This window comes from Onychostoma macrolepis, chromosome 07 (genome assembly GCF_012432095.1).
Source record: "Onychostoma macrolepis isolate SWU-2019 chromosome 07, ASM1243209v1, whole genome shotgun sequence".
Classification (NCBI taxonomy): domain Eukaryota; kingdom Metazoa; phylum Chordata; class Actinopteri; order Cypriniformes; family Cyprinidae; genus Onychostoma; species Onychostoma macrolepis.
The window spans coordinates 35,947,860-35,972,854 of NC_081161.1; the positions used below are offsets into that span (position 1 = coordinate 35,947,860).

The window sequence follows — 24,995 nt, forward strand, 5'->3', positions numbered from 1 at the left end:
AATAAAATCGCGCACTCTGACTATTTTACCGTTGTCCTTGATACGTTTCTGGACCTGGGAACATTGCAGTTGCATTGCTGTCTACGGAGGTTCAGACAGCTCTCAGATTTTATCAAAAAATATCTTAACCCTTTAAACTTTACAACATTTTTATGGGTAGGGGGAGAGCGGAGGCTCTTGCACATTAATTGTTACTTGTTACTTTCGACCCTGTCATTTGGGACAAAAGTAATACACAGGTGGGTCAAAAGCAGGCTAATACAACAATACAAGCTTGATTTGTTTTGTTTTTTGTTTTGTTTTTTTGGATTTTTGTTTTTAATATACCTGACTTTGACCTTGTTAATGTAACTGCAAACATATTTTTTCCTTTATCTTTGAAAAAAATAAATAAATACATTTTCATTTTAAATTCAGTTTCATCAAATGTAACCAGCATGTTTTAAAAGTATATATAGGCCTATATATTTATAAAAAATAAATAAAATAAATAAAATAAAAATATATATATATACATATACTGTATATGTATGTATGTATATATATATATTTATTTATTTATTTATTTAAATATATAGGCCTATTTATACTTTTAAAACATGCTAATCACATTTGATGAAACTGAATTAAAATAATGTATTTTATTTTTAACAATGTCAATCCATGAAAATTAAATTAGCATAATATAAATTCTTAACATAATTTAAGAGTAGCGTTTAGTGGGTTCATCTGCTTGCCTGTACATAGTTTGTTTTATTAATAAGGCTATACTGAATTGTCTTTAATGCATTAAGTCACATTAAGCATCTTTATATTGGTTTTCTATGGGAAAACATTTCATGTATGTAGCGCGTTCCGTTCATATTCTGTGTGGATCTGCGCACCTGTACATAGTTTGCATCATCAAAAATTATTATATTAAGTATATTAAGTTTGGTATGTCAAGATGTATTCCAAAAACACATGGTGAGAAGAAATTGCATGGTCATTTCCTGTTTAAATCAATTATGAGAAATTGCTAAATTATTGTGGGAGCAATGGGCTGTTCTTGTATTTTATTTCAAGAGACATACTGTGATTGCCATCATTAAGCCAGATTCCTTCATGAGCTGAATCTGTGATCGTTCAGTCTGTTCTCAAAACCTCCTAGTGTTCCATTGGTCAAATAGCTTTACACAGTATGGCAGGATAAAAAAAGGTTATGCTTTGCATATGGTAGTTTTCACTCTTCCAGGTTATCAGTCTGGCTTGGAACACCATGGAAGAACAGATGGATCTGCCTGCCTTAGTATTTAAAAACTGGAAATTTTGCTACAAATACTGTTAACTTGTCAGCTTCTCACTTCTGATGGCTCTTTGTAAGATTTTTATCTTCAGGCTTCTTCTATTGGCAGGTTTGCGTCTGGCAGGTGGCACAGTCTCTGACAGCTTTAAAGAATGCAGTCAGTTCTTCTACATGCATACAGCACCCACAGGTATCCGAGGAGGCAATCTGAAGAGGATATGCCAACGATACGGAGAGAAACTACGTTACGCCACACTGTATGACAGCAGTCGTCGACTGGCACTTTATTCAGCTTACACCTTCAAAAAGTCAGACGGACAGAGGAGGATGGACACACCCTGGATGTATGAACCACAGGTAGCAGTTTACCTTCGTTTTGTCTCTGGATATTTAAAAATAGCAAATAAATAACTAAATGAATAAAATAATAATTTGTGCATTTTATAAAATTTCAAATAGTATACATCATTTAAACAAAATAGTCTTTATTTTGACAACAGAGAATTCAACACATAACACTGAATGGTACTGTCCATATACTGTTGTTTCTCTGTCAGTATGAGTTTCTAAAGCCTATGGCATTTGATTTCTTGTTTTTTCCCCCAGCTGGTTTCTGCTGATGAAAGCGGAAACATGAGAGAGTTGCCCTCTAGTGGTGAAACCGACCAACTTCTTGAGGAGAGCCAAGCTGTGTTAGCAGACTATGTTGATGCGGTGGAGTACGAGCGTGGTCCTCTTAACCCTGACCAGCACCAGGCGGACAACCAAGACAAAGCAGCTACCTATACTCTCACAAATGTGGTACCTCAGATCACAGACTTAATGGAGGGTTCATGGGCCATTTATATCGATACGGTACGCCGCCGCCTGAATAACTTCTGCCGTGGTGCTGCCTTTGTGGTGACTGGGGTGACTGTATCAGGGGTGACCATCCGAAGAGGAAGAGAGGACCGCATGGCCGTCCCCAAGCACTTGTGGTCCGCTTATTGCTGTCCACGGTTTGATCGAAACTCACCCTATGATGTACGATACATGTTTCCCACATATGCAGCATATGCTTTGAATGAGATAGTGGGACACGGTGTTACAGAAGTGCCTTTGAAAGCTTTAGAGACCTTTCTGAAAAGTCAGACTGGCATGGACAAAAGCGTGACCATCTTTTTCAAAGACTGTCTCACAGAAAATGCACATACCAATAGGAAGTGATTAAAAGTGACTCAACGCTGTAAAGCCTGACATATCAAATAATTGTCAGAAAAATCTGTTCGTTATGAAAAAGTTTATTGAAATTTTAGGGGGAAAAAATCAGCAATTTTTCAAAAAACATTATGTGTTTTTGTATGTATAGTTGGAATATGGAGCGCATACTAAAGGAGGAAAAAAAACCTCAGTTTATTCCCAAACTGAGCAAAAATTTTCATAAGGTTTTGATCAGGTTGATATATTTTTTAGAAGAATAGTTAAGAAGAACATTAAATGTAAGCATCTGTGCAGTGATAATGAATTCAAGAACCAGACGAGAGAATGTAAATAAACTAATAAAAAAAAAGAAAGAAATATAAGTCCAGTGAGTGTGGCATACAGAAATCGAAATCGAGATTTAGCTTTAGGAAACTATGTGCTCTGCCTCTATGCCTGTGCTTAAATTTAATTTAATTTAAATGCAGTCATCCAAGACTACACTACCTGAGAAGAGAATAAAGTCACCTACCAGACTTTGTCCTACTCTTTGTAGATGATTTCCATATTATCATACCACACTGCAGAGCAAGTTGTGTGTCCATGACTTTACATAGCTTGTATTACTGCATTTAAATATCACTTTGTTGATATAGTGTGTATATGAATGTGAATTTAATGATGTTTTAACTGCTGAAATTTTGAACACAATTCAATGGTGACTAATCATAGTTAAAGTCTGTTCTACTGTTGGAAGGTATGTGTAAGGGTTGTTGCCATTTTTACTGAACTGAGTACAATAGGTGCAACACAGACTGTCAATTAACAGTCCATATAGCATTTATGAAGAGAATATTTGTCTAAAAGTATAATTTAGTTAAATTTAAATTCACTGTTCTTTTCTATTACATCCTAGTCAGGCTCAGGTTGATGGCAGACCATAAAACTATATTCTATGGTGGCTGAGAGAGCTCAACGCGCTGCAAACAGAAAAAAATACCTGCAAATTAAGAAAACAACTTCGTCAATTTTACAACACACGCGCTGCAAATGCTCACAACACAACCAAATAAAGAAACGCAGTGCAAATAGAAAAAAACACCTGCAAATTAAGAAAACAACTTCATCAATTTGACAACACAAGCGCTGCAAATGCTCACAACACAAACAAATAAAGAAACTTCTAAAAAAGTGAAGAAATTCTTTATTTTGTTGTGTTGTGAGCATTTGCAGCACGTGTGTTGTAAAATTGACAAAGTTGTTTTCTTAATTTGCAGGTGTTTTTTCTATTTGCATGCGTTTTCTGAAGTTGCAGCGTGTTGAGCTCTCTCGGCCACCATAATATTCAACTTTAAGGAGCTATTGAACATTAGGCCAGCAGTGAGCAAATTTACCTTGCTGATTTGCATGTACATGAAGATAATGGCACATTGAAGTTCATCTTATCAGTTTTGAAGTTTGAATTATTGTAGATCAGACTATCCGAACATGGTTTTGCATGTACTTTGTACTCTGCATTAGAATTTTCAATGGCTCTCGTTTTATTCTCCACCTACCAGTGAAGAGTCAGTCAATTTTAAATGAGATAAAGACAGTCAATTGGAGACAGTGAATAAACCAGCCACAGAAAAAGGAGCAACATTTTTTTCTGAAATTCTTTTTTTGTGATACTTTCATTACAAAGAACATTTTACAAAGAAGAAAGACAACAATTTAAAGTCTTTTGGACAACATGAAGCTCACGGTCTATTGCTGGTCCCGGTTTGGAACCCTGCTGATCCCACTGATGTGTTTGATATTAAGATCACAAGCCGGAGTGGTGGATGACTTCTCCCAAATAGATCGCTGTAAGGATTTTCTTTATATGGGCACTCCACCTCGAGGTTACTTCAGTACTTCCCTAAAGAAGATCTGCCAGCGCTATGTGGACAAGCCTCGCTTTGTTACCCTCTACGACCCCAAAAAACACATCCCCATCTATTCAGCATACACCTTCAAGAAATCAGATGGGGAGAAACGGGTAGACATTCCCTGGATGTTTGAACCACAGGTGAGAGTGTGCTAAGAATAACACATTTAGCATATTCTGTATGTACACAATTGTTCAAAAGTTTGAGGTCAGTTTTTTTAGAAAGAAATCGTTGCTTTTATTCAACAAGGATGCAATAAATTAATACAGAATTTGCAATGCAAAAATGCTGTAAAATGTTTTATTATTATTATTATTATTATTGTTTCAATTGTGTTTCTTTGGAACATTCCTGTGTCATGTATCATATTTTCCACAATAATATAATAATAAAGGTGCTTCACAATGCCATAGAAGAACCTTTTTGCCTAAATGTTTCCATAAAGAACCTTTAACATCTGAAGAACCTTTCTGTTTCTCGAAAGGTTCTTTGTGACAAAAGAAGGTTCTTCAGATTATAAAAAGATAAAAAAGAGATGGTTCTTTAAAGAACCTTTGACTGAATGGTTCTTTTTGGAACCAAAAATGGTTCTTCTATGGCATCGCTGTAAAGAACCTTTTAAGCACCTTTATTTTAAGTGTGTAAAGCAGCACAATTTTTTTCAACTTTGATAATAACAACAACAAAAATGTTTCTCGAGCACCAGAAAGCAGCATATTAGAATGCTTTCTAAAGGATCGTGTGACACTGAAGACTGGAGTAATGGCTGCTGAAAATTCAGATTTTCCATCACAGGAATTAATTACATTTTCTAACATATAAAAATCAAATTTTACTAACATAAAAATAAAAATATCAAAATAAAAGCAGCCTGGGTGAGCATAACGCCTTCTTTCCATTCTTTCAAAAACATAAAATCTCACTCCTCAACATTAGAATGGTTACATTACTTAGCAATAAGTAAATAAATAAATAATCAGTTTCAATGTTAAAATGATTATTCTCCTGAAATGTTTTAATGTGATCTAGGTATTGTAATCATGACCTTTTACAAGGGTGTTTATTCTTCTTTCTCTTCTTGGATCTGAGAATCTAAACCCATTTTAATCACATTTTCATCACCTGCATTTCTCATTTTGCACAGCTGGCAACTGAGAAAGGAAGCAGTAACATGGAACCCTTTCCTCAGTCTTCCTTAATGCACAAAAACTTTGAAGACACGCAGGCCGTGTTAGAAGACTACGCTGATGTAGTGCAATATGAACGTGGCCAGATGAACCCCGATGAGCATCAGGCAGACCCGCTGGACAAAGCTGCCACCTACACACTGACCAATGTAGTTCCCCTGATAAGGGAGTTCAATTTTGGTCCCTGGAGCACACAGGTAGAGGCTACCCGCAAACGGCTCAACAATTATTGTCACGGAAAGGCTTATGTGATCACTGGGGTGACAACATCAGGTAATATGATTCGACGTGATAACCTAGATCGTGTCGCCATCCCAGAGTTCATGTGGACAGCCTATTGCTGCACAGATTACGATCACAATGCTCCCTACTCAGAGCGGTATAAGTTTCCAGCGTTCGGCGCCTATGGTCTTAATGATCGTGTGAACAACCACATGGTGGAGATTCCTATCAAAAATCTGGAGAAGTTTCTCAAGGGCAAAATGGAGGTGGACAAGAACTTCCAGATCTTTTACAGTGACTGTGTGTCAGATGCGTAAAGATTAGAATTGGATAATGAACCGATCCAAGGGGTTCATTATCATAAGAATTGCAGATATTACATTTATCTTATTATAAAAACATATGCATTGCATTTGTGTACAATGAATGGTAATGTTTTAATTCAGTGAAATATAGGAACAGTTCGCTCAAAAATGAAAATTTTGTCATCATTTACTCACCCTCATGTCGTTCCAAACTTGCATGAGTTTATTTCTTTTCTTGAACATACAAGAAGATATTTTGAAGAATGTGGGTAATTGGTCCCCCTTGACCATAGTATTTTTTCCCATACTATGGAAGTCAATAGAGACCCGCAACTGTTTGGTTACCCACATTTTTCAAAACTTCTTTTGTATTCGGCAGAAGAAAAAAACTCATACAGGTTTGGAACAACATGATGGTGAGTAAATGTTGATAGAATTTTCAATTTTGCATGAGCTATCACTTTAAGGCATGTAAACCCCCCCACATCAAACATAAAATATACAAGCTGATATAATTTTCTTTGGGACAAACATATTTTTTAGAAATGAACTACATCTATGTGCTAAAAATTTCAGCAAGACAACTAAGCTTCATTTCTGGTCCTCATTTATGATCTTTACCTTTATTAGAGCCTATAGATGTTGGTGTGTTGTATAACATGCTGTACTTCCCATCTAAGTAAAGCTAAAGCAAATTTTGAGTAAATTAATGAGATTAAATAACTATAAATGTAAACAGAACAGACAAACTTCAGGATGCTGTTAACACAAGTCTCATCTGTGAAATAAATATTAAAATAAAAAAAGTCACATGTGGTTCATTTATCAGTTTGTTATCATGGTATGACATTCAAATACTACTTTGCTCTTGCTGTGACAGCTTTGGGGCACATGTTAATGCAAGACAGAAATGAGCATGGATGTAAATTCCATTTTTATTTAGTTATTTTATTCATGTGATTGGGTGAAACAGAAAATTACTAATTCTGCCAAATAAGGCAGCTACATAAAGAAACTGTGCATTTTATAGGATATTTAACCTAATAGTCCTTGTTCCACTCATATCTCTGGATTAAGACAATGCATATTGTAAAAATCCTCACATACAGATCACAGTGTAGACAAGGGGAGAAAGGCCAACACTGTCACTTCTTAGTAGTAAGAGGGAGACAAAGATTGTAGAAAGAGCACTGATCCAAAGAACCAACTGCTTTCCATGAAACCCAACCTTGACTTTGCAATGACTTTTTATCCAAGGGACAGCCAAAGTAATGAGGGTCCATAACAAGCAAGTAACTCCCCCGTTTACCAGTGCACACACCTAAGATCCCCTTAGAGGAATTGTCCCTGTCTCCTCCCATCATAACAGGTGACCCACAAGTAAGGAAGTGGTCATGAAGATCTTCTACGGCTTGATCAAGCTCCTTGCCACACCGCACATGCACTATGCGGCAGGGAACATCATAGAGCTGGTCAAGAACAAGACCTGCCTCAAATGTCCCAATCCACTCCCTGGATCCCAGGAATGCATCAGGTTTGTCCCCTATTTCCACCAAAGTTTGTTGTATTTCAGAAAGACTAGGTGGGTGTCTCCGGCTCACACTGAGAGGTGGATCAAAACTCAACCATGAAGCCATGCTCTGAATAGTCCTGTATCCACAACCCCAACCTATGTCATCCTTGCCATCACAACCATAATGATAATAGAGGCACTCTCCTGATATCACTGAGCATCTGTCACAATCTGGAGATGGCTGAGGTAGCCCATCATGTGCGTTCTTTACTAATGTATCCTTCCATGTTTCGTTATTGGCTGTCATCAGAGTTTGTCCACAAACATGTCTGCCCCAATCTATACACTCAGTTTTCTTATGTGTCCCGCTTTCCATGTCTGTGCGTGTATATAAGCGTCGATAGCTACCGTTCACACACTAAAAATGCGAATGAACGTTTCATGTGGTTTCATCTCGACACAGACGTCCATCTATGAAACACTTCCCTCTGGTGTATGAGCTCGTTCTAAAACAGTTCCGCCTCAAATTCGGGATTTTCCCGAATCTTTTGTGTTTTACACGGTTTTACACACACTGAAGTTTGATGATAATAATGGACATTAAATAAACAACGAATAGCGTCAATAAATACAGCTCTGGGTATTGTAAAAATAATAAGTAACGTTACTGCTGGCTCGGTGTGCGAGACAGCCCTGAGATTTATGATTAAACGTTTTGGACAATTGATGAGAGTGGATATGAGTGATAACACTAAAATTAGATGTAGGAAAATACAGTTAATAAAACAGGAACGGGTTTTATTTTATGTTTAAATGAGTACTTTATTGTTTTTTTCTCCTAATTTGGGATAAAGGCTAAATATGTAGCAGCCGCTTTGTGGCAGAACTGTTTGTATAGTCGTACTTCGCCGATCCGAAACAAGTGAAATACACATGGAATCATTCCTCACTTGAAACAGTTTGGCTCAATGGCGGGAAAGCCTCAAAGTAATAATAAATTGCAATTCAGTAGCCTAAGTGAGTGAAATGTTGAAACAGTATAACCGTTGAAGATGGACTGACAGGCTGATTAAAACATGTAAATCATTTTGAACATTTCATCAAAAGAACTGGTAAGATCTATTGATTTGTTCATTTATTCGTTTGTTCGTGATTCGAATTTCAAACATTCGAAAGTTGTTGATAAATAATTGAAATTATTTTCTATTTGGTATGTTTAACAAAAAGATACATCCCCTAATTATGCCCTAATCATCCCCTAACCACAAGTGTTTGGAGCGATATCGCCAGTTCATCAGTAGGGGGAGCCAGTTCTTTGGGAAATATCATTAGATCCATTCGACTCTGGCTTTGGAGAGCACTGCTGGCTTTGGCCATTGCTATGAATAAGGTAATCTACGTTCTGTTACTTGACATACTGTATGTTTATTAATTAATTAGAAATTTTGGTTTTGCAGTAAATGCCAACCTAGAGATGAACATTCTGTGCATTGAATGTTGTATCGTAACGCATCATGTTACAGTGTCTGATTGATTGTCCAAAGATCATGTGTCTTGAATAATGCTTTAGGGAATAATGTATTTGATATTTTATTTGTTCCCCTTGTTGTGTGTTTTATTATTATCTTAAAAACATTTTGATTGGACCTTACAATCTCTTTGTTTCTCTAAGTTGTTTCCTTATGGACAGAAACACTAATCTAACACTCCTCTGTCCATTTTCCATTCACATGAAGATAAACAAAGACCTATGCAACCATAGAAACAACACTGGCAGTAGTATCACACATCACTCTGCTAATAAAGGCTCCAAAGCAGGAAAAAACCCCAAAATATCTCTGGATGCCATTGTCAAGGAAAGAAAAAAGCCTGTACGAGTATAAACAAATGGTTTTGACCTATTATGTGTGTTCATGCATTTTGCTGCATGAGGCACTTTATGCATGATATGGCTTTTTGTTATTTTAATCATTAAAATAAATATCCTGTTTTACATAAAAATGTCCCATGCCATTACCATATACAGGAGGCCTATTGTGAAATGGTAGACATTTGAAGCTGTACAATCCAGTAGCCAAATATTTATTTTTTTAAATAAAATACAGGGATTAAAGTTACAATATTTCCCCAAAATAACTGTTATAATTTATTAACGGTTGGCTTTAGTGGATGCAAAAAGATCAATTAAACTGAAAGGGATTTAAACCTAAAACAAGGTCAAGACACAGCAGGTAGATAACAGAAACACAGAAAAACATGCATAAAAACAGATCACAAGGTCAAAGAATAGACTACAATAAACAATGTATGATAAGGGATACATGAATGCTGGCCTGAAATTGAATGTTTTGACTTGAGATAGAATAAAGATGAACACTTAAGATCAGACACAAATCTGGAGATGGAAGACATTCCAGAACTAACCTAAATATCAAGCCCCTGATGCAAAATACAGTGGTTAGAATGGAAAGAATAAAACCCTGTACCTAAAGAGGTCACACTGTTTGTGGGTGTGTAGTTATGATTCAAGCTGGACACAAGACTGTACGGATAACTGTAGGTAAGTGGAGGCTGGCAGTGTCAGATCGAATTGCACATTTATTGCATCCAACTTTTCTGCGATTTTATTGCGAATGTGTACATTTTTATTCCTTAAACATTGCATGAAAATAGCATACAGGAGTTACTAACTTAAGTGTTGCCACTTTTTGAAAATGTTTGTTGCCAAAATCTTACTAAGCTCACAGGTTTAACACTTTTGTTGATGTGTATTGTGAACATTTATGTAATATTATGTAAGACACTTGCATTATTGGCTTCTCTGTTAGCTTCAGCAGTTGTTTAATTATTGCTGACTTCATTCATGAAGTGACCTCAGGATTTCGTTTTGTTCACTGGCAAGCTGTCGGTCATTCTCTAAATGGTTTAACTGTGAATTCGGCATAGTGACATGATTAGCATGTATCTGCTGTTTAAGACTGGTCCACAGCTAGAACAAGGAGTACTGATCTAACAACAATAACTATGTTAGCGGTAGCAGATTACACACAAGCCTATCAACTAATTTTAAAATGTTCTTTTGTTTATTGGTGTTGAAGGAAATGTACGCTATGTGACTTTATGCACAGCATGTTTTTGACTAAATGCTGTTTTGTGCTAACTGAAAGTTTTCAAAAAATGTCCAGAGACTGTTTGACAACTGCATTTTGCATGTAATCAGTATAATTGTACAAATGGTAAATAATATGCATTGGGGGGGGGGGGAATTAAGCTGGTGAATGATGGTTGTTTGATGTGAAATGACACTGAAATTTATTGAAGACATTTTGTTTGAATGAAGAAAAATAATGATTTAATTCTGAAATAAAGAATGTTATTCGCTTCAGTTGAAGAGCTAAAGATAATAAAGACTTCTATTTATATTTATATTTATATTTTTTCTGATTGAAAGAGCAAAGGCCAAAGCTAGAACTATCCTTATATGCTTACAGCCAGAAAAAGCTGGCAGTCTATCATTGTAGAGTGCAGATTTTATCAGTAAATGATGCTCTTTCCAGTCTATTAAAATCCCAACACCTCCTAAAGAGCAGTATGATATTTATAGCTGGAGATTAAAGGGTGGGTCGCAGGGTCCAGGGCAAGAGGAAAGGGTCTTCCTGAAACAATCAGTCAGGTTGTTTAAATCAGTAGAGCCACCAGCAGGCTGTGTGTGGGAGAACACTGCCAAATAATCTGCAGGTTTCCTCTTTTGGCCTGCAGACCCTTATGTTGAAATAGAGTTGGAGCTTCACTTTGTAATGCATCCCTATGTAAATTAAAACCAACTGAATTGAAGTGTCACATGATCCTTCACAAATCATTCTAATACTTTTTTTTACAAGATTATTTGATGAATAGAAAGTTAAATTTGAATAAAATGAAAACTAAAAGACTTTCAAATCACATGAGCCAATATTTTATTCACAATAGAACATAGATAACATAACAAGTGTTTAAATGGAGAAATTTGACACTTTTATCCACTAAATGAGCTCATTTCAAATTTGATTCCTGCTACAGGTCTCAAAAAAGTTGGCACGGGGTCAAAAAAGGACTGAAAAAGCAAGAAATTTTGAAAAGATTCAGCTGAGAGAACATCTAGCAACTAATTAAGTTAATTGACATCAGGTCTGTAACATAAAAGGGATGTCTTAGAGAGGCAGAGTCTCTCAGAAGTAAAGATGGGCAGAGGCTCTCCAATCTGTGAAAGGGTGTGTAAAAAGATTGTGGAATACTTTAAAAACAATGTTCTTCAATGTCAAATTGCAAAGGCTTTGCAAACCTCATCATCTACAGTGCATAACATCAGTTTCTCTGAATCTTTTGATGGAGAAATCTCTGTGCATAAGGGAAAAGGCCGAAGATCTTTGTTGGATGCCCGTGGTCTTCGGGCCCTCAGACAACACTGCATCACTCATCGGCATGATTCTGTCATTGACCTTACTAAATGGGCCCAGGAATACTTCCAGAAACCACTGTCGGTAAACACAATCCACCGTGCCATCTGCAGATGCCAACTAAAGCTCTATCATGCAAAAAGCAAGCCATACGTGAGCATGGTTCAGAAGTGCCATTGTGTCCTGTGGGCCAAGGCTCATTTCAAATAGACTGTTTCAAAGTGCAAAAGTGTTCTATGGTCAGACAAGTCCAAATTTGACATTCTTGTTGGAAATCATGGACGCCGTGTCCTCTGGGCTAAAAAGGAGGGAGACCTTCCAGCATGTTATCAGCATTCAGTTCAAAAGCCAGCATCTTTGATGGTATGGGGGTGCCTAAATGCATACGGTATGGGCAGCTTGCATGTTTTGGAAGGCACTATGAATGCTGAAAGGTATATAAAGGTTTTAGAGCAACATATGCTCCCCTCCAGATGACGTGTATTCCAGCAGGACGATGCAAAATTGCTGAATTGGTCTGCCTGCAGTCCAGATCTTTCACCTATAGAGAACATCATTAAACGAAAAATACATCAAAGACGACCACGAACTCTTCAGCAGCTGGAAGTCTATATCAGGCAAGAATGGGACCAAATTCCTACACCAAAACTCCAGGAACTCATAACCTCGATGCCCAGATGTCTTCAAACTGTTTTGAAAGGAAGAGGAGATGCTACACCATGGTAAACATACCCCCGTCCCAACTATTTTGAAACCTGTAGCAGGCATCAAATCTGAAATTAGCTCATTTTGTGCATAAAATTGTAACATTTCTCAGTTTAAATATTTGTTATCTATGTTCTATTGTGAATAAAATATTGGCTCATGTGATTTGAAAATCTTTTAGTTTTCATTTTATTCAAATTTAAGAAACGTCCCAACATTTCCAGAATTCAGGTTGTAAATGTGCTTTTTAAATGACACTTTTCATCAATTTAATGCATCCTTGCTAAATATAAAACTAATTTATTTTCTTTACCCTAATCTGTGGTGAAAGTGTGTGGTTGTATATCACAGTGTTCATAAAATATTAAGAAGTAAAAGCAACAATACTTTTGTTTTCTTGAGCACAAAATTAGCATGTTAGAATGATTTCTGAAGGATGTAATGGCTGCTGAAAATTCAACTTTGCCATCACAGGAATTAATTATATTTTAAAATGTATTAAAATAGAAAACAGTTATTTTAAATTGTAAGAATATTTCAACTGGTTTCTATTTGAATATATTTTAAAATGTGATTTATACCTAGGATGGAAAAGCTGAATTTTCAGCAGATTTTACTCCAGTCCTTAGTGTCACCTGACCCCCTCAGAAATTATTTTAATATGCTGCTTTGTTGCCAAAAATAACTTACTATTGTAAGTGTTGTAAAAAAATCAAATCTTACTGACCAAAACTTTTGAACAGGACTATAAAGAGAATCACTAACAGGGCAAACAATCTGAAAGAAAGCTTTACCCATTGAACTCAAGATTATTAATTCAGGATGCCTCTTATTCAGAAACAATAACTTCCGACAGGCCACCTTAGTGGCTCCGACCTCCCCGTCCCCTATTCTTTTATGAAAGTTTCCTGTCTTGTGGCGCGCCACTGGACCTCAAACAAGGAGCCTGATCTGGCTCTCTTTCCATTCAGGAATCTAGAGAGTCATTCTCTATTTACTATGCAGACCTCCCCCTTATTCTCACTCGCTCTCTCTCCTCATCTCTGCATCGCCAGCTTCTGGTTGTCTTTTGTTTACTAGTAAAAAGGGGAGGGTGTCCTTGGGTCTTCCTCCCACACATAACCCCCCTCTCTTTTTTAATCATCCCAATTTCAATGACAGGGTCCAAGCCTCGGAGTCACTATGCCGAGACTTCCCTGCCCCTCGCCCCCTCCCCAGCCATTACACATGTTCCACAGCACGTACCTTGTCTCTCTTTGCTCTCAGTTTGGCTCAGGCAGAGCAAACAGTAGTTTGATCAAACAAGGCGACAAATGATTTAAAAAGATTTAGAGCCATGACAACAAACATGGTGTCTGTAGGCAATACAGAAATTGTCTGCATGTGTGCAAACGCCTTATTATTGTGATGTTTACTAAAACAGAAGAAATAATAAACAGTGATATCCAAACAGTTTTTATAGTTTTGTGAGCTGCAGAGCATGACATCTATCACAAAGAGAGTAAGCGATGCAGAACTTGGCTGTGTGTGTGCGCAAACAACTATTGAAACAGACGAAATACTATACAGTGATTGTGTCTAATATCTCTTGCAAACAGGTAAAGATATTAGAAGCAAACATAGAGAGATAGATACTAGAAGTAAAACAGCAAAGAGGTTTGTGGTGATATTTTATAAACAAGAAAAGAAAATATTCTCATATCTGCGGAAGCATTTAAACAAATAGAGAGGCTGTTTTATCGATTATCCTTAGAATTGAGAGGAGTTGGGCCTCATGAGTGTGTATATATATACTTGGAATCATATACATTGTACAACTGTTGCCCTAACAACCTCTATTCTGTCATGCTTCAACAAACAGACCTGCTTGAAAGGGCACATGAAATACATGTGCCGCACGTAAAAAAAATGTGTTCTTCTGTTGATGCACTAAAAGGAAACTTATTTAAGACTGACTACTGAAACAGACATATATTTCAGCTTAGTATTTTTGGCTGTGAATTTTCTGCCCCCCCACACAAGTAACCTTTGGGCCTTAGACAAAATCCATAGAGATTCTCTCTTGTGAGTGCCCTCTAGAGATGTATAGATAATCTTTATTGATCCCTGAGGGTAAATTAAGTAGCTTTGAACTCTGTACACTCTTTGTCTTCTCAGTGACCCAGTCTGATTTCCTGGATAGACTCACTTTACCTTCCTGGATTACACTATTCTGTACCAATTACATTTAAACCAGTCATAAGGGCCTTTTTTTTTTTTAATTGAAATTTATACATAACCTGAAAGTTGAATAAATAAGCTTTCCATTGATGTATGGTTTGTTAGGACAACATTTGTTCTATTTGGATAGGACAATATATTATATTTGAAAATCTAGAATCTGGGGGTGCAAAAAAATGTCCAAATGAAGTTCTTAGCAATGCATGTTACTAGTCAAAAATTACGTTTTGATATATTTATGGTAGGAAATTTACAAAATATCTTCATGGAACATGATTTTTGGCATAAAATAAAAATCGATAATTTTGACCCATACAATGTATTTATTGTTGGCTATTGCTACAAATATACCCGTGCTACTTATGACTGGTTTTGTGGCCCAGGGTCAAATTTGTCCATTTACCAGACAATATAAAGTAGTACTGATACATTTTCTCCTTCATTTTAGATTACAGTTGTAAGAGCCAACATCTGAAACAACTTCCAGAGATTCAAAATTTGGTCTACAAATAAAGTTCACACTTGAACATAAGGGTTCCAAGGGTTTTCACAGGGATGCCAGAGAAGAGTATTTTGGGTTTCCCAAAGAACATTTCAGTAAACTTTTCTGAAACAAGAAGAACATTTTAATAATCTAAAGAACCATTTTCCCACTTTAAAGAACCTTTTGTGGAATGGGAAGGTTCCATGAATGTTAAAGGTTCTTTGCTGTTAAAGAAGTAAACAGATTATGTGGTTCAGGGTGGTTCATGATGTTTAAGTTCCCCTGGTAATTAATTAATGTAAATAAGTAGTAACACTCTAAACAAAATCTGTTTAAAAAATGGCAAAATATACATAATTTGAAGGAATTTCTCTGTTTTTATTTTTTTAAAGGTTTCACTAGTATTTTGAATTTTACGTTGCATTGCATTGTGGTTTAGAGTTAACGCAAAGGTCTGTCAAATTAATGGATGATGTGTAATGAGCTGCCAGTATTTTTTTATTTTTTTTAAACAGTGAAGGGTAGAGTTCATGTGGTGGAGGGATGCTGGAATATGCTTCTAATAAAGTGACTGATGTATATATCCTTATTGTGATTAACTTTAATTTATAACTTCACTTTTAATTTAATTTTATAGTTGCAAAATAACCTCTGAATGTTTTCTTTTCACCTATTTATACTTGCCTTTTTAACATCTCTGAGGATAGTTCCCCGGAACATCTCGGATGGTTGCAAAACCAAAGTCTCCTTGTTGGCTGGAGATCTCCAAGGCGCTAGGTTACAACTGGCATACAACCTGTTATCTATCTATATTTGCATATACATATATTTAAACAGAACCTAATTCTTACTAATGTAAAGGTCTGCTGAATGAATATGAAGAACTGCTTATCAAACCCTAAACAAAAGGGGTTCTAACAAGCATACAGGGACACAGTTATGAGTATTGTTTCTTTGTGTTACCTCCCTTGTCTGGAAGTATACAGTGGAAAATGCAGTTAAAGGATCGTTGTAAGTTGCCTTGAGAGGAAGCCGTCCTAACCCTTTTTGGTGCGCTATTTATTTTGAGAAAACAGATATTATGTGAGTAACAATGAAAGACTAATCCCATTCCAAAACAGGAAGTTGATCTGATAACTATCACGAGACTGTTATATTTGATTTTTATTTTCAAAGTCATGGATTGAAAATAAATAAGCATTACGGAACCGATGAGTGCTGACAATACCTTAAAAAGCTTCGGCTGCAATTAATGGGCAATAGACGGAGCTATGGACGAAACGGAGAGGATCCTGTAAGGACTAGATTCTGAGATGCAGATAACCAGTGAGTAAATGAAACAGCCTCAGCCTCTTTTTTTTTTTTTTTTTTTTTAATCCCGTCAGAGGTTTAACATTTTGTAGCTGTCTCATGGGAGACAAGTCCATTCTCCACCTCTTTCTAAACATTAATGAGAGAGGTCCACCTTTTCTGCTTAGCCGCGGTGCGCTTTTGTGGAGTGAGAGGGAATTTACATTCATAGAAAGCTTGCCAATAGGGTGCTGCAAAGCCGAACGGATCGCAGTACGTGCCTCGTGTGAAGGGACGGTGTCATAGTATTTGATCGCGTGCGAGTCCCACAGAGTTCTTGGAAGCTGCGCGTGGGGCTGGATGCGGCTGTGCTCGAGCCTATCCATGTCTTTTGTGCCACCAGTTGAGCTATCTTTGCGCGATATTTGTCATTTTTAATCATGTGTTTGAAAAATGCCAAGTTGTTTTGCGAATGTTTCACGGTTCAGGTAAGATACTTACGCTTTTATGAAGCTTAACGTTTTATCAAACTTAACGTGCATTTAGCAACACAAGTGGAAATTGCGTTTTTGTTGTAAAATTCATACTGAATGCAATAAATAGCAAGCAATACGTTAAACATTTAGTGTTTAAACAGCATAGACTGAGAGGAGAGGCAAAATAAAAACAGTTAAATCATATTTTGACGCTACGAAAGTGAACATTCTATACGCGAAAGTGCATGGGGTAGCCTATCACTGCAATTATAATATTGTGCATTTAAAAATAAATAATGATAATAATAATAGTAATAAATTGATTTAAAACTTTGATTCCCATAGTGATCAGTCACATCACTTTTTTAAAGGTATTATTGACCAAGGAAGTTAGGCAGATTATTTTGAGCTTTCAGCATTACTTGCAATCTATTTGTGTTGGACTTTCCCATGCATGACCTGGCATCTTTATTAAGCATGAGTTTTACATTGAAATGAGAGCTGACTCAGTGTAAAATTGCTGCATCATCAAAAGTTGACAGTGGACTAGCAAATAAATTCTGTTCTGAAAATGAGACAATGACTTTGCAGAAAAATGTCCAACGCATGGCTTCTCCATTGATTTTACCTATAAGAAAAAAGAAATTCAATGAGAAACATTGTAGATCAGGTTTAATTGTAGTTTCCTGATTGAGCTCTTCTTTGTTGTGTTACTTTCTATAATTTCTGTTGCCAAAATACGCTTAAAAAAACTTGAAATATCTTTCTTTTATTGATGTAGTGGATATGTGTTCACGCAGTCAATGTATACATGCTGAAATTTATATTTTTAGGTCAAGGTCCTTGGTTTTACCAAGGGTACGACTTGCCACTGTGACAGTGCTCTCTCTTGCAAGGCAAAAAATAGACTCTAGTTGTTGGCATTTAATGTTGGCACTTTCTCTGTTACCTTTAACATTGGCTAAGATCCTAACTTCAAGCCCTTAAACTCATAGACACTCAGTGTAGTTGGCTGTTCCCTCTGCTGGAGACTAAGGCATGGGATATAGTCTCTCCCCTCTTCCTGTTGCAATCATTTACTCATTCAGAGGGATAAGGTCAAGTGTATGCAAGGGTATGTCAGCACGCTTCACTGAATGACTTTGAGGTTGATTTTCTTAAACTCAACCTACTGCTTCTTGACTGTTTGAATCTGAGACCCTGCAAGTGAATAATTATATATGTTCATGGCCTAATGGTTGTAATTCAAGATTTAAATTATTTATATTTATATTATATTATTTATTATACGTTATAACCTAGTAAAATAATGTACTTTTCTAAAATTTGGGGGTCAATTATAAAAAAAAAAAAAAAAACTTTTACAATAATATTAAGCTGTTTTTAACTGAAATGATAATAATCAGAAATGCATCAAATCAGCATATTACACTGATTTCTGAAGGATCATGTGACACTGAATACTGAAGTAACGACTGCTAAAAATTCAGCTTTGTCATCATAGGAATAAATTACATTTTAAAGTATATTCAAAAAATAAACCAGTTCTTTTAAATTGTAATAATGATTCACAATATTACAGTTTTTACTATAGTTTTGATTAAATAAATGCAGTGTTGGTGAGAACTAGAGACTTCTCTCAAAAACATAAAAGTCTCACTGATCCCCAAACTTTGGAACAGTAACTAAAACAAATGTATGTATGGGGGAAGGCAACAGCATCCATGCATGGTGGTCTCTAAGTGACCTTGTAGTAGCTGGGTCACTGTGAGAGATGGAGAAGGGGGCTGCCTAAAATAAATAGAGCTCTATGCTCATATAATTAAATTATGTGACTGCGAAATGTTGGAGTCTTGGTCAGACGAAATATAGGTCTAGTTCCTGGAAAAGCTGTTAGAGATGGTCTGATTACATGGTGGACGTGCGTTCAGTAGCATTCAGACAGTTCTTGGATTTTCGACAGGTCATGGTGTCAGCAGAACTTCTGTTGCCTTCGTGACAAGACGCCATTCTCTGCCAAGATCAGCAGTAAAGTGATTTGTCAAGCTGAGGCCAAAAGAGGAATCTCATCCGCTCGTCTCAAAGTCTAAAGAAAATTCTGATGATTGATGTTCTACACTAAATTTTGACCCAACCTGGAGTTCTTCATAACATGTGCTCAACATCAGAGCATCTCCAGAGGGTACATCTGATAAGAAACCTATTGCGTCATAGCCAGCTAAAGATGAAAGACTGCATTCAAAATGTTCCAATAAGACATAAATGCTAGAATAACACATGACTGACTACATAGGATGAATATTTATTCATGCTGTACTTATCTGCCCTAAATGTACACAAGTGTGGTTTAGGAAGCAATAGGAAGAGATTAGAATTACCATTTGTTGCCACTGCAAATATGTATTTTTATCGTTTCATGACTCAGACCTTAGGTTTCACTCAATCTGACACGCATGTGATAGAGGATTAGATGCTGCAGACCAGACACACACAAACACTCTTTCTGTGTAATCTGTCTCTTTATTCCAGATAGACAGAGGATTCAGCAAGGTGTGGGTGTGTCTTTTTCTTTATGAATAGAATTTTCTGCTTTTTTCAGGTCGTAATGTTGGTGACTGGTTTCTTGGTTATGATATTTGTTGGTTTTTAGTTAGTTTTTTACAGTTAATGATTTATTTATCTTAGACAGAGAATGCAATCAAATGGTTATTTACAGCATGCACATGATGGGAATCTTTCACTTTTACAAATTGAGACATCTTAATCTTGTAGAGCAACAAGGAACAGAGTGGCACTTCATATTTTAACTGGAAATCATAGAATCTAAAGACCAGGTCACACCAAAGATGATACCTGTAACTATAAACATTCAATAATGCCTCTAATTCTATGAGAATAGGGAAGTTCACACCACAACTATAATTATAATGACAGAGAAGAACAACATCATTGGAATCACTTTCAAAATGATTTTTAGCTGATGAATGATTAAAATATTAAGCCAGTCAGAATCCATCATGCAGCTTGAGTGTTGAAAGCAACAGATTTAACTGACATTACTGAAGCATGTCCATATAATAAGCAGAATATGATCGTGCATTGGTGTGGATGTTAATATAGTTACTGTTATAGTCATGTTTGTAGTTATCATTTCTTGATGTGAACATGTCTGAAGACAAAGGGCTGCATGAACAGATGCTGGAATACAGATGGGATGGTTGAGTTACAGTTTCTGTGTTCATCCATTGGTTAGGGAAAGATGTAGTTCAGGTGCCAGGTGAGCAGAAGTACTTCATATTAATACAAAACCACTTCATATATTTCTTTACCTAAATGTAGCAGTGCTCCACCTTGTGGCAAGTCTTGTTACCATGCATTAATAGCACATTTGCTTTAGTCTCTCTTTAAATATAAAATCAAAGTCAGGTTTGTTGTTATTTTTAAGTATTAAGTGGTATTGTATTTCGTGAGTATATAGGCCCATAATTATTTGGTAATGTCAAACTGATATCAAATACAACCCATGTGTTATTAAACATAAAGCATAATTAAACTTTAACCACAAATTAAACTAAAGTAATATTTGTTCAATTATTATTCAAAGCAATTCATTGTTTTTTTATTTATTTATGAACATTTAAATATTTTATATTGAACAATTTTATTCATAATAAAATATTTTTCCTTTTAATTTTGTACAATATTGTTAATATTTGTTATATCACATTTAAGTGTCTTGAAGTCACTGCTGTGTCTGTATAACAATGACTATGGTAGGAAGGGGGTTTGGAGAGTGGGTTTTGTTAAATCTGATGGCCTGTGGGAAGAAACTGTTCTGGAATCTGGTTGTCTTGGCTTGAGTGCTGCTAGTCTCTTGCTAGATAGTAGAAGTGTAAAAGTCTTTTTTTTTTTAAATCTCATCCAAAGATTGAATTTGTTTTAAACTGATTTTCATTTGTTCTATGTGTGCCAGGACTCTTTGCCTTACTGCTGATGGTGCTGGAGTGGACCCGTCCAGGCCTGTCCTCCCCATTACGCCCCATCTGTGACCTGCGCGTCCTCGACCATTTCATTAAGGAAGCTTGGGATGCAGAGGCTGCTATGGTGAGAGACATGCACATGATGGCTGAAGCTGTAATTTTATAAACACGTTTCATTGTAATTCCAAGCCATTTTCTTGCATTTCATCTGTGCAATTCTTTAATCTTACACATTCATCAGGCAAACATCTTTGCAATGCCAAGTTAACATGTGCAATCTGTCCTCTTACCATGTGCCCTCTCCCAACTGTTTTTGAAAACTAAATAATGTGCTTTGTGAAGAACTCCTTACCCACTGAAAGAATTCCCACTGACAGTTGTCTTCTGTAGAGCTGCTTTATTGCTGAATTTCATAATTGATGAACTCTCCAACACCGACACTGTTATTGAAATGAATATAATCTAAATTAATTGAAAATAGTGACACTTGCCTTCTGTAGATCTGCTTATAGCTGAATTAAGCTCATTTCATAGTTTGATTAACTTTGCACAAGCTGAATCAACATTGAACTCACTTGAGCTGAATAATGACAATTCAATAGTTGAATTATGTTTACTAATGAACTTTGCTAATACTGACACCGTCACTGAACTAAGCTGAACTAAACTGAGCTGAATAATGATGCTATTGTCTTTTTGGAGCTGCTTTACAGCTGAAATAGTATTTGTTTCATAATTTAAGGGGTTTTCAACATTAATACTGTTATTTTCTTGTGTAGTACTGTGATTTCTGTTGTGTAAAGTGCTGTATTAATAAATGTGACTTGAATGTTTTTGCTATTGCAGAGAGTGTGTAAAGATGCTTGCAACATTGCAACAAACTTCACTGTTCCTCTGACAAGAGTTGATTTTGATGTCTGGGAAGCAATGAATGTAAGTTGCCCTGCATGTTCCTGTTGTGAAGATTTGAATATAATATAGATGAATACCTTATCTTAATAAATAATGTGGTTAACGTATTCCTTTATGAATATATTCTGAATGTCACTTCAGTTAGAGGAGCAAGCTCAGGAGGTCCAGTCAGGCCTACACGTGCTGAACGAGGCCATCAGCTCATTACAGGCATCTAATCAGACTGACGTGCTGCAGTCCCACATTGATGCCAGTATTAGCAACATTGCCAGCATCAGACAAGTGCTGCGAAGTCTCAGCATACCGGTGAGTTACACAGGTCTCTTGGAGAAAGAGATGTCTCTTATGCTTGCCAGGGCTGCTGTTATTTGATCAAAATAGATTAAAAACAGTTATATTGTGAAATGTTACTACAGTTGAAATAACTGTTTTCCATTTTAATATATTTTAAAATGTTATTTATTCCCGTTATGGCAAAGCTGAGTTTTCAGCAGTCATTACTCCTGTCTTCAGTGTCACATGATCCTTCAGAAATCATTCTATTATGCTGTTTTGTAACATTTCTTATTCTTATCAATGTTGAAAACACATATGCTGCTTTCTAGGTTCTTTGTAACTTTTTTGTGTACTTGCTGAGTAAACCTTTGAACCATTGTGTTTCGGAATTACATTATTCATTAGCATAATGGTTAAGAATATACACTTAGAACCCAAATTTACATATACATGCATGCATTTGGCAGACCCTTTTATCCAAAGCAAGTGTACAGTGCATTTGAGCTGTACATTTCATTCAGTATACATAAATTACATCAGCTTATCTGTTTTCTGAGAATCAAACCCTGTGACCGTCATGCTCTACCACCCAAGCTACAGGAACAGGAAAATGGATGTTATGCTAATCAAGTGTAGTGTACTACAAACTTATGTCAACTTCAGGAAGAAAGCATGTTCGTCACTTTACGGTGATTACGTCATTGTGTCGTAGTGCTAGATAAAAACAAGCAGCGGCTATGAAACTACACTCTCAGCTGAAAAAATAGGGTCCAATATACTGTGTTAATATGAAGGAATTTTCTGTATTGAAAAGTGTTTTCCCATATTTTGAAATTAAGCAATTTTATTGTGTTGTGTTAAAGGAATAGTTCACCCAAAAATGAAAATATTCTCAGGACATCCATGACACAGATGAGTTTGTTTCTTTATTGGAACAGATTTGGAGAAATTTAGCATTACATCACTTGCTCACCATTGGATCCTCTGCAGTGAATGGGTGCCGTCAGAATGAGTGTCCAAATCCCATTCGCTGCAGAGGATTTACTGGTGAGTAAGTGATGTAATGCTGAATTTCTCCAAATCTGTTCCGATTAGGATCCGAGATTGAGTACATTTTCAGCAAATTTTTATTTTTGTGTGAAGTAAAATGAAAGGAATGCTCTGAAACTTAATGGAAAATGTTCCAGCAGAAAGTTGGCAATAGTTTTCTGTTTTTCTACAAGTCAGTACAGAAACGTAATTCAGAATTTAAAAGCATGAATATGAGTGTCTAAAATGTTACGCTGTTACACTGCATTATTAATCTTTAACCCGTTTCCCTCTGTCTCTCAGGAATATGTACCTCCTACCAGTGGTGGAGAAGACAAGGAGATGCAGAAAGTATCCTCGATCTCAGAGCTGTTTCAGGTCCACATCAACTTCCTGCGAGGAAAAGTGCGTCTTCTGCTTGCCAATGCACCTGTCTGCCATCAAGGTGTCAGCTGATAGACAATTTTGAGCAAGGGCCAAACTAATTGGAGCTCCTCATATCAGGAGGCAGGATATGGGCTATTACAAAGGATATGTTGCCGAGATTTGAATGACTGGGAGTTGTAGCACTTTGAAAGATTTACTCACAAAGGGAAAAGAAGACATCCCCCAGAATGCCAAGCACCCCCTTTGGCTGTCTTCTCTCTCCGTGTTGAGCATTTGCAGACCCACCTGCGTTACCTGGCAAAAATCGACCAGACGCAATCATGAAACTTCAAGAAATCACTCCTCTTTCCCCATATGACTGTTGGCACATGCCCAGCTCAACTGGGAAGGTTTATCTGGGACTTTTTAAGTGTTTTGTATTGCTTATGAAATTGTCATTATTTATATAGATGATATTTCTTAGAGCTGGAATCACTTGCTTTTGCAGGTTCTTTTCTGAAGCTATTCAAGTGAAGACCTCTCTTCCTCCATTTACTGTGGCCTCAAGCACCTCCAAACATTGAACTGTTGATAGAGAAGTCTCTTTATCAATATTAAATATGCACTGTAGGTTTTATATTCATTTCAGTGTTACGTTTATGTGTGTGTGTATGTATATGTGTGACTTTTGTGAATGCTGCAGGGAATGTTTCAAGCGTCGGTGAGGAAGGTTGTAATGCTGAATTCTTACGGGTCAGTTGGGGTGAACAGGAAGAAGGACTAGATTGCTGCTTGTGTCGGGGGAATTGGAAGCTTTCGTGAGAGCTGATGAGGCTCTGTGTTAGCTCATGTCTGAATTACGCGTTGTCTTGTGCAGATAACGTCGCTGCCAGGAAAAATATTGATTAGTGTGTGTATGACGAACATCCTGGCCTGCTTCCACTTCACGCACGACGCTGCATATTTGCCTTTGGGAAATGATCGTAAGGTTGACATTTTGTTTCTCTTTTTCCGTATAACTTGTTTGTGTTTTTCGTAAACAGCCTGTTTTTTTTTTTTTGTTTTTTGTACATCTGTCAATCAGTCTCTGTCTAGATGCAACAAAGTATGTTTGTAGATGTTTTTTCCTGTTGTTTTGCTGTTGTGTGGTTCTTTCATCACAATGTCATTTGGTATTCAAATACAAAGTATTATTCTTAGCTAAAAAAATAGAACTGTAG

At 36.5% G+C, this 24,995-nt stretch overlaps 4 protein-coding genes and 1 long non-coding RNA gene across 6 annotated transcripts; 4 read left to right on the forward strand and 1 right to left on the reverse strand.

Annotated features, from left to right (window-relative positions):
- Window position 1: 1 nt before the first annotated feature.
- Window positions 2–2,837, forward strand: si:dkey-85k7.11 (endonuclease domain-containing 1 protein). Of its 2 annotated transcripts, XM_058780635.1 has the most exons (3): window positions 2–239; window positions 1,395–1,642; window positions 1,892–2,837. In XM_058780635.1, the coding sequence occupies exons 2-3, from the start codon at window positions 1,457–1,459 to the stop codon at window positions 2,489–2,491; spliced, it is 786 nt and encodes a 261-aa protein (XP_058636618.1). In that variant the 5' UTR covers window positions 2–239; window positions 1,395–1,456; the 3' UTR covers window positions 2,492–2,837. The 2 variants fall into 2 exon arrangements, with proteins under 2 accessions (XP_058636618.1, XP_058636617.1); XM_058780634.1 differs by lacking the exon at window positions 2–239 and having other exon boundaries at window positions 1,243–1,642.
- Window positions 2,838–4,084: 1,247 nt separating this feature from the next.
- si:dkey-85k7.10 (endonuclease domain-containing 1 protein) lies at window positions 4,085–6,100 on the forward strand. Its single transcript, XM_058781675.1, has 2 exons — window positions 4,085–4,514; window positions 5,519–6,100. Exons 1-2 carry the CDS (start codon window positions 4,197–4,199, stop codon window positions 6,098–6,100), a joined length of 900 nt encoding a protein of 299 aa, XP_058637658.1. The 5' UTR covers window positions 4,085–4,196.
- Window positions 6,101–6,824: 724 nt separating this feature from the next.
- Window positions 6,825–8,072, reverse strand: ufsp1 (UFM1-specific peptidase 1 (non-functional)). Its single transcript, XM_058782641.1, has one exon. The coding sequence runs from the start codon at window positions 7,975–7,977 to the stop codon at window positions 7,234–7,236; it is 744 nt and encodes a 247-aa protein (XP_058638624.1). The 5' UTR covers window positions 7,978–8,072; the 3' UTR covers window positions 6,825–7,233.
- Window positions 8,073–8,335: 263 nt separating this feature from the next.
- On the forward strand, window positions 8,336–9,430 carry LOC131544403 (uncharacterized). The gene is made up of 3 exons (XR_009272127.1): window positions 8,336–8,713; window positions 8,871–8,991; window positions 9,338–9,430. It is a non-coding gene; the product is annotated as an uncharacterized LOC131544403 (long non-coding RNA).
- Window positions 9,431–16,683: 7,253 nt separating this feature from the next.
- epoa (erythropoietin a) lies at window positions 16,684–24,973 on the forward strand. The gene is given in 6 exon segments (XM_058782574.1): window positions 16,684–16,748; window positions 16,750–16,772; window positions 21,186–21,316; window positions 22,039–22,125; window positions 22,246–22,410; window positions 23,713–24,973. Coding segments are annotated over 6 exon segments (609 nt in total). The 5' UTR covers window positions 16,684–16,698; the 3' UTR covers window positions 23,866–24,973.
- Window positions 24,974–24,995: the final 22 nt, after the last annotated feature.